Raw genomic sequence first — 12,974 nt, forward strand, 5'->3', positions numbered from 1 at the left:
TAGATATATTGCTGGAAAAAGAAATTAAATGAAGAAACTTATGACTGAACTTGTTGAACTATATTGTGTATACATATTTTGTTAAATATGTTTTCTAGGTGCGTGGTCTGGCTCACACAGAGCATGCTGTTTCGGAAAAGGATCAGCCACATACGTCACCACCACCACCACCTCCACCACCTCCATCGGCTACACTTACTCCACTGGAGAAGCTGGGACTATTTGCGTCAGCACCACCACGTAATTTCTCAAGTTCCACAGGTCATTCAACAGAGAAAGACTCATTTTCTCTGTCACCTGGACTGCAGGGTCCACCTCAGCACTTTGAGTCACCACTGAAACTCCCTCAGTTATCTCACATGCCACATATATCATTTACTGAAAATCCACCTTCACCTCAGCCAAGAAGGAAACAGGTGAGTTATTTTTCCTGCTAACTTACAATGAAAATTTGGATTAATAATTCAATAAAAGATAGGAGAGAAGAAAGGCTGTTGTACAAAGATAAGAAGGGGAAGAAAAAGAAGAAAGAATTAATCCAGTTTTCAAAATTTTTACTTTGAGAGAAAGACAGATAGGAAAAATTAATATTAATAAAATAGTTCATGATTGACACGGTTAAACAGTTGGCTGATGCAACATACATTAAATGGTTTGTGACATGCTACAGTTGGGCTCTGTTTTATATAAGGAATATTGTTCATCCGTTTCATATGTTTTTCTCAAGTTTTGATGATGATAATCTGCTTCCATGGAAGAATAAAACAGGAAATTGCATAATTATTTCTGTATTAAAATAATGTGTGGCAAAGGTGTAAAATAATAAATGTACAAAGTTGACTGAGGAATGTCTACTTACTCCATTACTGCATAGTATAGAGGAGGTGTGAACCATACATCATCAGTTTCAGTTACAGACAACCAACTGGAATTTTATACAGGTAGCCAGTGACAAATGAGGAGATGTCTATAGGCTGCAAATATGAATCACTCGGCTGTGGGGATGGCCATTTCTTCACTTTGCATTTGCTACGTGCTGATGTTTTTGGTACTGATATTTGTGGTAGTTCTGTACCAGTACATGTCTGTTTTTGTTAATCATTTTGTCTGAGAAAAAAAATCTTTGCTGTAGTGACAGACTGATCAGCAGTAGAGTCTAAGGTCTAGATTAGTTGGAAGATATTTGTTAATTTGCCACAAGCAAACAAAATGTAGTTTGCTTTTCCTCTGCCTGAGATTTCTTTACTTACAAATTTATAGTGATCTGGTACTGTGACCAAAAAGATAATGAAGGAACTTGTAAGATATGAAAATCTTGATATGTGTGTAGCACGTTGGCAATAAAATGATATCATTTAGTGCTGAACACTTTTCATTTATAGTCACTTACTCTTAAGTACACATTAGTTATTCCATTGATGCCATATAAAAGCTCTGCAGGTGTGGTCTATCTTCATTGTCTGAAATATTGGAGTTAATGAATGTCAATATGTCAGACATCTGTTCTGTGAGTAGTAAATTAATATTTACACAGCACAGAAAAGTATCATGGTTGGAATCAGGATGTACATTTGGTACTAATTTGGATAATAAGTAACCAAATAACACTATTCAGGGCATTGAAGGTGTCATAGCAACAGACTGTCAGCTAGACTAGATGAAACATTCTTAATTGCCAGCAGGCTTTTTGAGACCCTGAGTGAAACATGTAATGATGCTATATTTTGTTTGTCAATCCTCTTAACAGCCAAAATTCTCTTCTTACAAAGTTCCCATTTCATATTACTCAGTAACAGAAAGACATTCGATGTTGCCGCTGAGGAAGAAATGGTGAATCTCAAGACTGAATCATTAGTAATGCTATATTTTGGCTTAATTTTATAATAATAAGACCCAATTAGTTAGAGAATTAAAACAATTTTACAGGAGAAATGTTACAGAAATAGGAAACAAATTTGTATTTGAGAGTTATAACTAAAAATAAAGAAGATCTCTTTCCAATTAATATGACACTGAACCACAATATAGAACACAAACAAACTTCCTTACTTTCTTGGGGCCTTTGTCCCACATCATGTGGGGTCGGCTGTGTTACTATTGATTTGGCAGTGTTAGCCACAGAGGGTGGCTGGATGCCCTTCCTGCCGCCACCCCAAACACCCCAGGACGAAAGTAGTGTAACTGAACTGGAACATGGGGACCAGCCTGGTATTCACTTAGCAGGATGTGGAAAATCGCCTAAAAAGCACATCCAGGCTGGCCGGCATACCGGCCCTCATAGTTAATCCACCAGGCGGATTCGATCTGGGGCCGGCGCACCTATCTGAGTCCAGGAAGCAGCGCATTAGTGCTCACAGCTACTCTGGCGGGTCACAAAGAACACAAAAAATGGAAAGAGTAAAAATAACCACTCACTGTAAGATGGGATTTTAAGTGATATACAGGAACATAAACGAAATGAACATCTTATTGAGGTTTTAGCTAAAAACAAACAAACTAGCATTAGACTTACACATACAAATGCAACTACATTGCCCCATTGTTGTGATCCCACAGTGGTGAGAGGTTGTGTAAAGTGTAATGGGTGGAGCAGATGAGAGAAATGAGGAAGGAAGAAGTTAGAAAGGGAGAAAAATGCCTGAAGGAGAGAAGGGTAGCAAAGAAATTAGATAGGTGTGTTGCACCAGTGACCTCAACCTCCTGCAGGCGATGGATGTCATCTGTAGTACACAATGCAATAGGAGACATGTTTTTGTAGGGGGATAGTGAGCAAGATAGAAGAGAAGTAGAGGGAGATTGTGGAGGAAACAGTGTGAATGTAGATTAATAGATGTTGTGTAGCAGTCATTGAAGTTGAACATGTTGAGCTCAGAACCGTGCCCTGACATTGGACTGTCTACTTTGTTCTTGACCATAATTTGGCAGAGGCCATTGCTTCGAGAGGACAATGGGTTGGTGGTCATACGTACATAAAAAGATGTGCAGAATTTGCAGTGAATATGTGCAGAAGTTGCAGTGAATTTGCCTATAATAGGGCAGGATATGTTTTTGATAGGACTGGCATTTGAGCAAGGGTCATGCCTTGCACCTGAGTCTGTCACACGTGTGTGACTCATGCGACAGATTGTGAGTTGACTGGCTTAAGCATAGAGGAGGATATTTCAAGGACTGAATAGAGAACAGAATGTAACTTTGAAAGAGGTGGGAAGGGTCTTGGGAAGGATCTTCCCATTCCAGGGCATTTTGATAGGTAGTAGGAGCTTTTATGGAGGATGTGGTTAAGTTTTCACAATCTGGGGTGGTGTTCTGTACTAAGGGTACTGCTTTTTTGCAGCTGGCTGGTACATGTGGTCGGACTTTTCTTTGTGAGTTAGTATTTACAAGGCTGACATCGGTGCCTGTAACGAAAGCAGGACAGAGTCACTATCTACATTTTATACCCCGCCCATTCTATATTTTATTGAAAGTTTAAAATAATATTCCATCTATATTTTCATTTGATAATCAATCATGTCCTGGTTTTTAGACTTCTTTTTTGCAGCACTAGCTTTACTTGTTCTAAATAATTTTGATAAATAGTTTACATTTCATTTCTATCAGGCTCGGCCTCGAAGACGATCTGGAGACTTTGGTGCTCAAGATTTGACTAAAGGTACAACAGCATCACCACCATTAGAAACTGCAGAGAATTTGTCAATGAAAAAACCTGTGAACCACATGCTTAGTAACAATGTTAGTGCATCGGCTCTTCCAGTCCAACATGGTGCATCTATTCCCTCACCGCATCAAGTGGTAAGTCATCATTACTCATTTATAATTCAAAATCTTGTCATTTTTTATTATTTATAACTCTTGCATGAAAGATATTTTGTCATGTAGAATTTTCAATATTCACAGGATCACACATCTTGCCTGACACACAGAAAGAAAAAATTGACTGCTCTGTGAACTATCCATCCAGTCCAGATGATGGTAGGGTGTAGGAAACCAAAGATTTAGTATAAGATCCAAACAAATGTCCCCTCAGATGAGACTATTAAAATCCTATTAGTCAACATTTGAAACAAAGAGCCAAAGAAGACCAGAGCATTCTTGAACAGTAATGGAGCTCATGTATCACTAGGCACAGAAAGCTGGCCAAAACACAAAATCTACAGCAGTCAGATATTTGGGGTAAATCTAACTGTATTTTTAAAAGACAGGCTAATGAGAAATAGAGGCCATGTATTCACTGTAGCAGTCAAGAAACTAGAATCCACCAAAAGAGTACTTGAAGCAGCATGTGAAATTGTTTGGGCAAGACTCAGAATCAAGGGTGGGCAAAAACCAGAATAAGTAGGAAGAGTTATTTGTCTAGTAAACTACATACATGGGCAGTAGTGTCATATTACAAGGAGGAACTCAAGATATTTAGTTCGGGCCAGGAGCACACAGACAAAGTGTGACTCAATTTTAGAAGAATAATTGACCAAACACTCATGTACATATTAGAACAATAAGTTCATGAAGACAGGGGTTTTCCACAGTAGACAGTCTCCATAAAGAAGCTGCTTAGGAAGCAGAGATTACTGCACAGTAGGTGTAAAAGAAAGTGTAGGCCACTAGATAAAGAGAGTCTTTATGAAATGTGATTAGTTGTGAAAAAGGCAATGTGTAAAGCCTTCAATGACTGCCAGAATCTTGTAGAAAGACTTCTCACAAAACCCAAAGAAATTGTGATCATATATTAAAGTGTGAGTGGCACCAAAGCTACTGTCCAGATACTCGTTTATGGTATAGAAACTAAAACTAAGGGTAGAAAACCAAAAGGAGAAATGCTGAACTCCATGTTCATAGGTTCCTCTGCAAATGAAGATACAGGAGGACTGTCAAAGCTTCAATTTTCACACCACTGCATAGCTTAATAATTACCTATTAGTGTCAGTGGTAGAGAGAAACAATAAAAACTGCTAAAATTGAACAAGGCATCAGGAATCCCTGTCATATTACATATGGAATTGGCAGTGGAGTTAACCCCACTTTTAACCATAATATAGTGCAAACAAAAGCCTTTGACTGGTGGATGGAAAAATGAATTCATCACACCCATCTACAAGCTTAAAATACCATCCACTGTCATCAATTTACATCTGTTATAGTATTTTAGACCATATTCTGAGCTCAACCTAATGATTTACCTTGAACATGATGACCTCTTCCATGCCAATTACTGTGGATTCCAAAAACATTCAAAACCCATTTCATCCTTTTCTCACATTACATCCTGAAAACTATCAGATAGATGCAGAAATTCCAGAGCTCAAAGATCATGTGGCTCATTATCTTGCGAACACTTATTAAATGCACTATGATCACTTGGAAGTTTGTGACTGGACTGAGGATTTAGTGATATAGCACATAGCAAGTTATTTTGGATGGAGAGTTATCTCAAAAGATGTAGAAGTTATAATAAATAAACAAATACCATCTGGACCACAACTTTTTAATTACTGACTTTTGGTTTCAGGTTGAGGTGGTAACAAAAAAAGCAGTAACAGTAATGATTTTACAGAAGTGCAATATTACGACTACTTGTATTGTGGGCAGTAGGGATAAAAATGAACTATTATGAACTGGCACATTCCTGGCAAAGCAAAGTGTAGTTTGTCAGCAATTGAATAAAACTAATGTAAAACACATGCATGTGGTGGAGGGGAAAAGAATTGTTATAAATGTACTGAGAGCACACTTGTTCTTTTTTTACATATTTTAAAAAGTTTGTGCAAAATTACCATCCATTTGTGAACTTTTATCATTTTAATGAATAAGAATAGGAATAAACTGAGGATTCGTACTGTAAGTTAAAAAACAGAAAGGAAAAGGAGTCTAGGTACAAAATAACCATAACTGTGTAAACATAGTACATTTCAGCATGAGTGATGCATTGCACAATAATAGATAAAAAACAAATATTATAAACATACTGACAGCACACTGCATGCTTTATATTGTCATTCTTGTGTACATATTTTTAAAAGCCAGTGCAAAATTACCGAGCATATCTGAGACTTTAAGAATTTGCTTTCACTTTAACGAATAAGAATAGAAATATGTTGAGGACTCTTACTGTAAGTTAAAATTGAAGAAGAAAAAGGGATCTAGTTCTAAAATAACCATAACCATAGCATTTAGAAGTAACTTCAGCAGTGCCTCCAAATGTGTTGGAGCCCTTGTTAATGCAGGGTATTAATGGCCTTGTCAATATTAATTGTAACCTCAAGAGTTTTGTGGATGATGTAGCTGTTTATAATGAAAGATTATCGAAAAACAGCTCCACATATGCAGTCAGATTTTAATACGTTTCAGAATTTTGCTAAGATTGGTAACATGGTTTAAATGTTAAAAAATGTAAAATTGTGCACTTCACAAAACACACACACATGCCATCCTATGATGAATGAGTCAAAATTGGCATGAACTAATACAAGTACCTGAGTGTAACAGTCTTGGGATGATATGATCACTTAGGATCAGTCGTAGACAAAGGAGGAGACAGATACGGTTCGTTGATAGGGTAATGGAAAAATTCAATGAGTTTACAAAGGAGGATGCTTGCTTTTGTAAAGGTGTGCTATGAAATTAATGGGTACTTCCTCTGGCTTGTTTGACTAATTGATATATGTTATTGACACTCCCCACAGCCTGTAAGTATGAATCCAAATGAAGTACAGTTTGTACAGTTACTTACATGATATGAAGAGTAGCCAGACATAAACCACATACTTACTGAAAACCAAACCATAGACTAACAGATACACACTTCCCCTGTGTCAACACAATGATAAAATTAAGTAGTTCAGACTGGCTCAAGCCAGCTTGTATGCAGGATTCTGGTAGTTGTGGCCCCATCAGAGGACACTCTTGCTGATAAGTTTCATCTGGATAGTGGCACTGTGGTAGCAGTGATATAGTGTCAGCTAATCAGTTTTCATAGTGATGTCTAGTGGCATCACTATACTTAACAAAACTCATGGTTGGCTCATCCTAGGTTATTGCTTACAAGTGTGGGACCCAGACAAAATGAGATTAGAAGACAATATTGAATGTACACAATGAAGGGCAGCCTGAATGATGACAGGTTCATTTGACCCACAGGAGACCGATATGGAAAAAACTTAACTGTCAAGTGCTTGACCCACGCAGAGGAATTTAAGTAGATGCTCTCCCATGGAATTATGCTCTTAAAACACTGTCTTTAAGATCCATCATTGAAGCAGGTGTGAACACAGTTTGCACAGTTATTATCATTTGGAAATAACACAGTTCACAGTCTGATCCTATTGTCACAGTGAACATAATTGAAGCTCTACAACCTCTGCAATAATAATTACACATTCACTTCCCAATTAGTCATTTAAACAGTCAATAAATCATTGAACAAAGTCCTGTTCTTTGATGAAACAAGATACATTTTCTGATTTGTAACTTGAACTGATTCATCTGTGATATGTTTCACAGTATTGGTGAATGTAGATTATGTACGTTTCATAGCTCTCTGCAGACTGACTAAAATGACTTCGAACAAGCATCCTTTATACTTTTTAAATAACTGAAACTGAATTTGTCTATTATTGTTTTCTGAATTTTCATAAATTACCATTATAGATTAACATTTCTGAGTAACCGAATAGTGAATCGATATTCATTTGAAAATTAACTTTCAGGTACAGTAGCAGTTCCAATTGAATTACACTGGTTAGTTTGCCAAAATATGGGATTCTATTTCAGTAACAATATTTTAAATACATAATTTAGTTACTCTGAAACTAAGTGAGTGCAGGTGTTGCTAATATACTTTCATGATAAGCTGTAGAGATATTTCAGTTATTTATGTAGCTTTTTCATTTATGTAATCAGGAAGTTAGTAACAAACTATTTATTTACATATAAGCAATGATAGCAAAATCTGAAATTACTGATATTTTGTAATAAACATAGTTTTTTTGGCAAACTAACTAGTTCATTAAACTCCTGATGACCAAAGAAATGTAACAGAGAATAAAATTAAGTTGGATAAGCCCTGGGTCAGTATTTGCCAGATGGGAGGGAACATAAAAATTGGAAGGAATATTCTTTCTTTTTTCCATTGCCACCCGCATTGTGCTTTGTAGACATGTGCTATTAAATAGCTGACTATATAATCCAATATCTGGACAATTAGCTACAAAATTTGTACAAAAAATTTCACTCATTCAAATTCAAAATCAGTTTGGTTATCAAAACTGACCATTACGCACAATACAAAGATACACAAACTGTCCCAAAACACATTCAAATACTGTGTCATACACCATACAAGAGAAACCATATTTAATTATCAAAAGTTCTTTTTAAATTCAAATGATGTTTGTTTTAGTGGCTCTGAAAGTCAGAAATTAATAGCAAAAGAAAACAAATGGGGAAGTCTACACACTCTTCATTATTCACAATAGGAAGAACTTCCCATCTTCCAGTCACTTCACTACTTATTGGTCACCAATACACTTTTCGTTGTTGTACTTAGCTGAAGATTGGTCCATGCCTCTTTCAGGTCCAAATGATTGTCCCATGTCCTCTAATTTGACCAATGCCCTTAGAGGTGGTTATTCTCCATTATTGTATGTGGAAAGGAAAACAAAACATCCTACTCTAGTACACAAATAATTATGATAACTGAATCTATAAGAAAATGTTTCATTTTTAAAGACATATCCATCATGTAACATTACATATATACTTAAGTATTAAGTTTTCATGTTGCATAACAGGTCACCTTTCACAATGTATAGAGAATGGAATCTGTTTCATCTCCTCCTATACCTTAACTCAAATCACTTACTCACTTCACTGTACTCAAAAGTCCAATTTACAAAACATTTCATGTACCCCAGTTTCTATTTCATTAATGTCAAATCCAGTCAGCATGTATGAATTAATGTTTACTCATTGCAGTGAGCTACTCAATTAATGGAACTTTTGTCCTTTACTGATCATTATCCTTATTGGAAACACAAATAGCAATTACTAATGGCAAGAAAATTGAATATGCAGCAAAACATGATTAGTGCTACATCAAAATATTACTCTTGTATTCACTTTTTTTGTATGCAGTGCCATAGATTATATACAAAATATGTTGCCTCACTCATAAAAGACATTCCATTGCAAAAAAACCATATGCATCTGTACACAATTCACGTGTTATACTTACTTATGCCTGTTATTACTCTCATTTACATATACAAAATATGTTGCCTCACTCATAAAAGACATTCCATTGCACAAAAACCATATGCATCTGTACACAATTCACGTGTTATTCTTACTTATGCCTGTTATTTCTCTCATTTACTGCTCAGTATCAGCAGTACTGATTCGCTTTCACTCTTATTTCTTGTAAAAACCCTGTTAGATGTGTTATCAACAATTATTCTACTGCAAAGTCAGGCTCCCTACCCATTCATTCCTTACCTAATACATTTCTGCTTGTTACTTTATTTCTACTGCATTTATTATAGATGCATCATTATACCTTATGTCCTTGCATGATTATTACCTCATTACTCCATTATCTAAGAATAAGCACCTGCTTTGCTCATCACATACAAAAAATGAACCTACAGAGCTACACTCCGCAATAACAAATCCTAGTGTTGTATACAAAATTTACTCACATTACATACCAGACAAAATATCAGTTGCTGAAATCATCACTTCACTGGATTCCATCATATTACTTTAAAGTGAGGCTTAAGAGTTACACATATACAGGTCTTGCATTTTAATTCCATATACATTACAGAAGGTAGCTATTTCTTAACTGTATTCTTTTACTAACGTCAGAAGGGCTATACTATTGACACAGTTTAATGCATATGAGCAAACCTCTCTATAACTGATTGCACTGAGTACAAAACTTTTTGTATGTACTTTTTTTAGTACTAAACCAAATACTCAAAATATTCTTTCTTTCTTTCTTTACTTCTGCTGCTGCACAAATTCCTACTGACTCAACACATTAGCTGATTAACTTTTGATTTTATATATGATTTTCAGATTTTTTCATGTTTCTCACATATCCTGACTCACCATTCATTTTCCATTCATGTTACCTTTTTGCTGAACAAAATTTATTACTATTGACACAAAATTCTCTTTGCTATTACTATCCACTGAAAAAAAACTTCATAAAATTTAGCAAAATTTTCCTGTACTGTATATGCTTCACATTATTTCATTCTATCTAGCTCTTATTGGTATACAAAAATCCAATCCTAAAATAGTGAACATTTATATACATTTAAGCTAAGCAGTGTAGAAGGTAATTACTGTTCACTTATAATCTACAGACAGGATAGTAGTAGAGGATTGAGTGGTCTATGAAAAGAAGAACAAAATCACCCAGCTTGGGGAAGCATTACCACTACATAATAAATTCAATACAGAGCACTGAACATCCTAAAGGGTACTAGGGAAGTTTTGAAATACAGCTTTATCTATTAGTTTTTTCAAAGTAATTTCTTGCCCATTAAATAAACCTCTCCATGCTCTGAAACCAATCACTAAACCAGTTCTCCCAAGTTTGTGTAGGGAGTAAGGCACACTCATTGTCCCAAGCTTTCAGGAGGCCCTCATCACTTGAAAACTGCACTCCTTTCAGCTTCATTTTCACATGTGGAAAAGTGAAAAGTCACAAGGAGAAAGTTTGGACTGTAAGGAGTTTGCTCAAGAAGCTTCAGTCCTATACCTCACAAATATTTTGTGCATGCTTTGGCACAGTGAGCTTGAATGATGGGGGAACCAAGTGTCCATTCTTGACATTGGTTGCAGGTTTTCGAAAGATTGGATGACTTTGGGCAAACACTGCTCAGTGTACCACTTAGCTGTGATGGTCCCCAATTTCATTCCATTTGAAAAAAAAAAAAAGAAAAAAAAAACAGCTATCATTTTCTTCTTTACTGATAGGGATTTTCCTACAGACGTGTCGTCGTCTTCAAAGACCCAAACTTTGTTCTGAGTCTTAGTCGGCATGTCATAATAGTACAGCCAAGTCTTGTTCCCTGTCATGATGCTATTCACATACTGAGATTCTCCCTTCGAAGACTTCTTTAACATCTCCTGGCACCAAGCCACACATTGTGTCAGTCTATGCAGCACCCAGAGACAACAAAGTTTCTTTACTCACAAGTGATCATGCAGAATTGTACAAATTGCTGCTGCATTTAGCCCTAAGGCATCCTCTATCTGCTTGTAGGTCACTCACATGTCTTTGTTTAGCATTTTCCTCATAGCATCAATGTTTTCCTCCTTATCTGATGATTGGTGCCTTCCCGTCCTCTCAGTGTCCTCTAAAGTGGTATTTCCTCTTTGTAATTTTCTGTACCACCTGAATATAGTTGTACAATGTGGACACTCATCAATGAGTGCAAGTCATTTCTTCAAAGCACTGGTCTAAGTTTAAATTAGGAGCAAAGTTGTACCACAAAATTGTCTGAATCTCACTTCATGACCACGATGCCATTGCAAGCACCTCACACTAACTCTACTAGTGAACGACTGTGCTCACAGACTTGTCACATATCCTAAAATGCAAGTATGAAGTATTCTCCGAACACAGCAACAATCAGACTCCTGCAACTTACTGTTGCATAGTGTTGCAAAGTTTTCCAAGTACTTTTGTACTTGCTTATTGTCATTTACTTTTCCATATAATTTAATGTTATTGGTTGAAAGCCAAACTTCATCTTTCACAACATTTTTCAGATCAGCACAAAACAAAACAGAATTTCTGTACATTCTACCCCAGTTAACATGATTGCGTTGACCATTTTGCATCCCGTAATCACAAAAATAGTGAGCATTGCCAGCACACTAAAAATTACTGTCTATGCATTTATATTGGATACTACCTTTTGCAAATTGTTTACTTTACTCTCAATTACTAAAACTGACTCCACTATCACATCTTGTGCCACCTTTTCCTTTTTGTTTGTACACTTTACACTTCCTAGAGACTCCTCTCCAAGGGGTCCATGGAAAACGATAAATGTACTGTATTGTACTGTACTATCACTTATATTACTATTGTCATTACATGAGTTATCCAAAAATAAGTCACGTTTTTTATTTATTCCTACTTCTCTCTTATGTAAGTTATAAATTTCATCAAATTTTCCTTCCCCAATTCGGATAAGCTCTTTTGCATAAAACTACCAATTTTCTCCACATTGAATCAGTAAATAGTCTATCTCCAACATTTATCCACACTTTGCACAGAAAAGTGTTACTGTATAATTAATTTAAATTTTTTTCTGAGTACTTTTGATAACCAGATTATGAACATAATTTGATTTTGTACTCAAGGTAAATTTGGAAACTTAATTCACATTTTTATTTACTTCGTTCAACTTAATGAAAAGCATGTCCTCTTCCTCTGATAAGCCATCAGCTTTCCCAAGAGAATCATTCACTTCTTTATCGGCATCATTCTAAACCTCTTCCTGATCAAAACCGTCATTTACACTACATGTACATGTACTAATTACACTATGCGATGAAAAGTATCCGGACACCTCGCTGAATATGACTTACAAGTTAATGGCGCCCTCCATTGGTAATACTGGAGTTCAATATGGTGTTGATTCACCCTTAGCCTTGATGACAGCTTCCACTCTGGCAGGCATATGTTCAATCAGGTACTAGAAGATTTCTTGGGGAATGGCAGCTCGTTCTTCACAGAGTGCCGCACTGAGGAAAGGTATCAATGTTGGTCGGCGAGGCCTGGCATGAAGTCAGCATTCCAAAACATCCCAAAGGTGTTCTATAGGATTCAGGTCAGGACTCTGTGCAGGCCAGTCCCTTACAGTAATGTTATTGTCATGTAACCATTCCGCCATAGGCCTTGCATTATGAACAGGTCTTTGATCATGTTGAAAAACAACAAGGGTTGCAAGCTC

The 12,974-nt window shown here is 36.2% G+C and overlaps 1 protein-coding gene across 1 annotated transcript in view; it reads left to right on the plus strand.

Annotated features, from left to right (window-relative positions):
• The window catches only part of LOC126235386 (protein jim lovell-like), an 844,450-nt gene that overhangs the window by 812,051 nt on the left and 19,425 nt on the right, over nt 1-12,974 (plus strand). The window contains exons 6-7 of the mRNA XM_049944108.1: nt 99-416; nt 3,601-3,792. Coding sequence (XP_049800065.1) covers nt 99-416; nt 3,601-3,792 — 510 coding nt within the window. The remainder of the gene's footprint in view (nt 1-98; nt 417-3,600; nt 3,793-12,974) is intronic.

The sequence above is a fragment of the Schistocerca nitens genome, chromosome 2 (genome assembly GCF_023898315.1).
Source record: "Schistocerca nitens isolate TAMUIC-IGC-003100 chromosome 2, iqSchNite1.1, whole genome shotgun sequence".
In the NCBI taxonomy this organism is placed as follows: Eukaryota; Metazoa; Arthropoda; class Insecta; order Orthoptera; family Acrididae; genus Schistocerca; species Schistocerca nitens.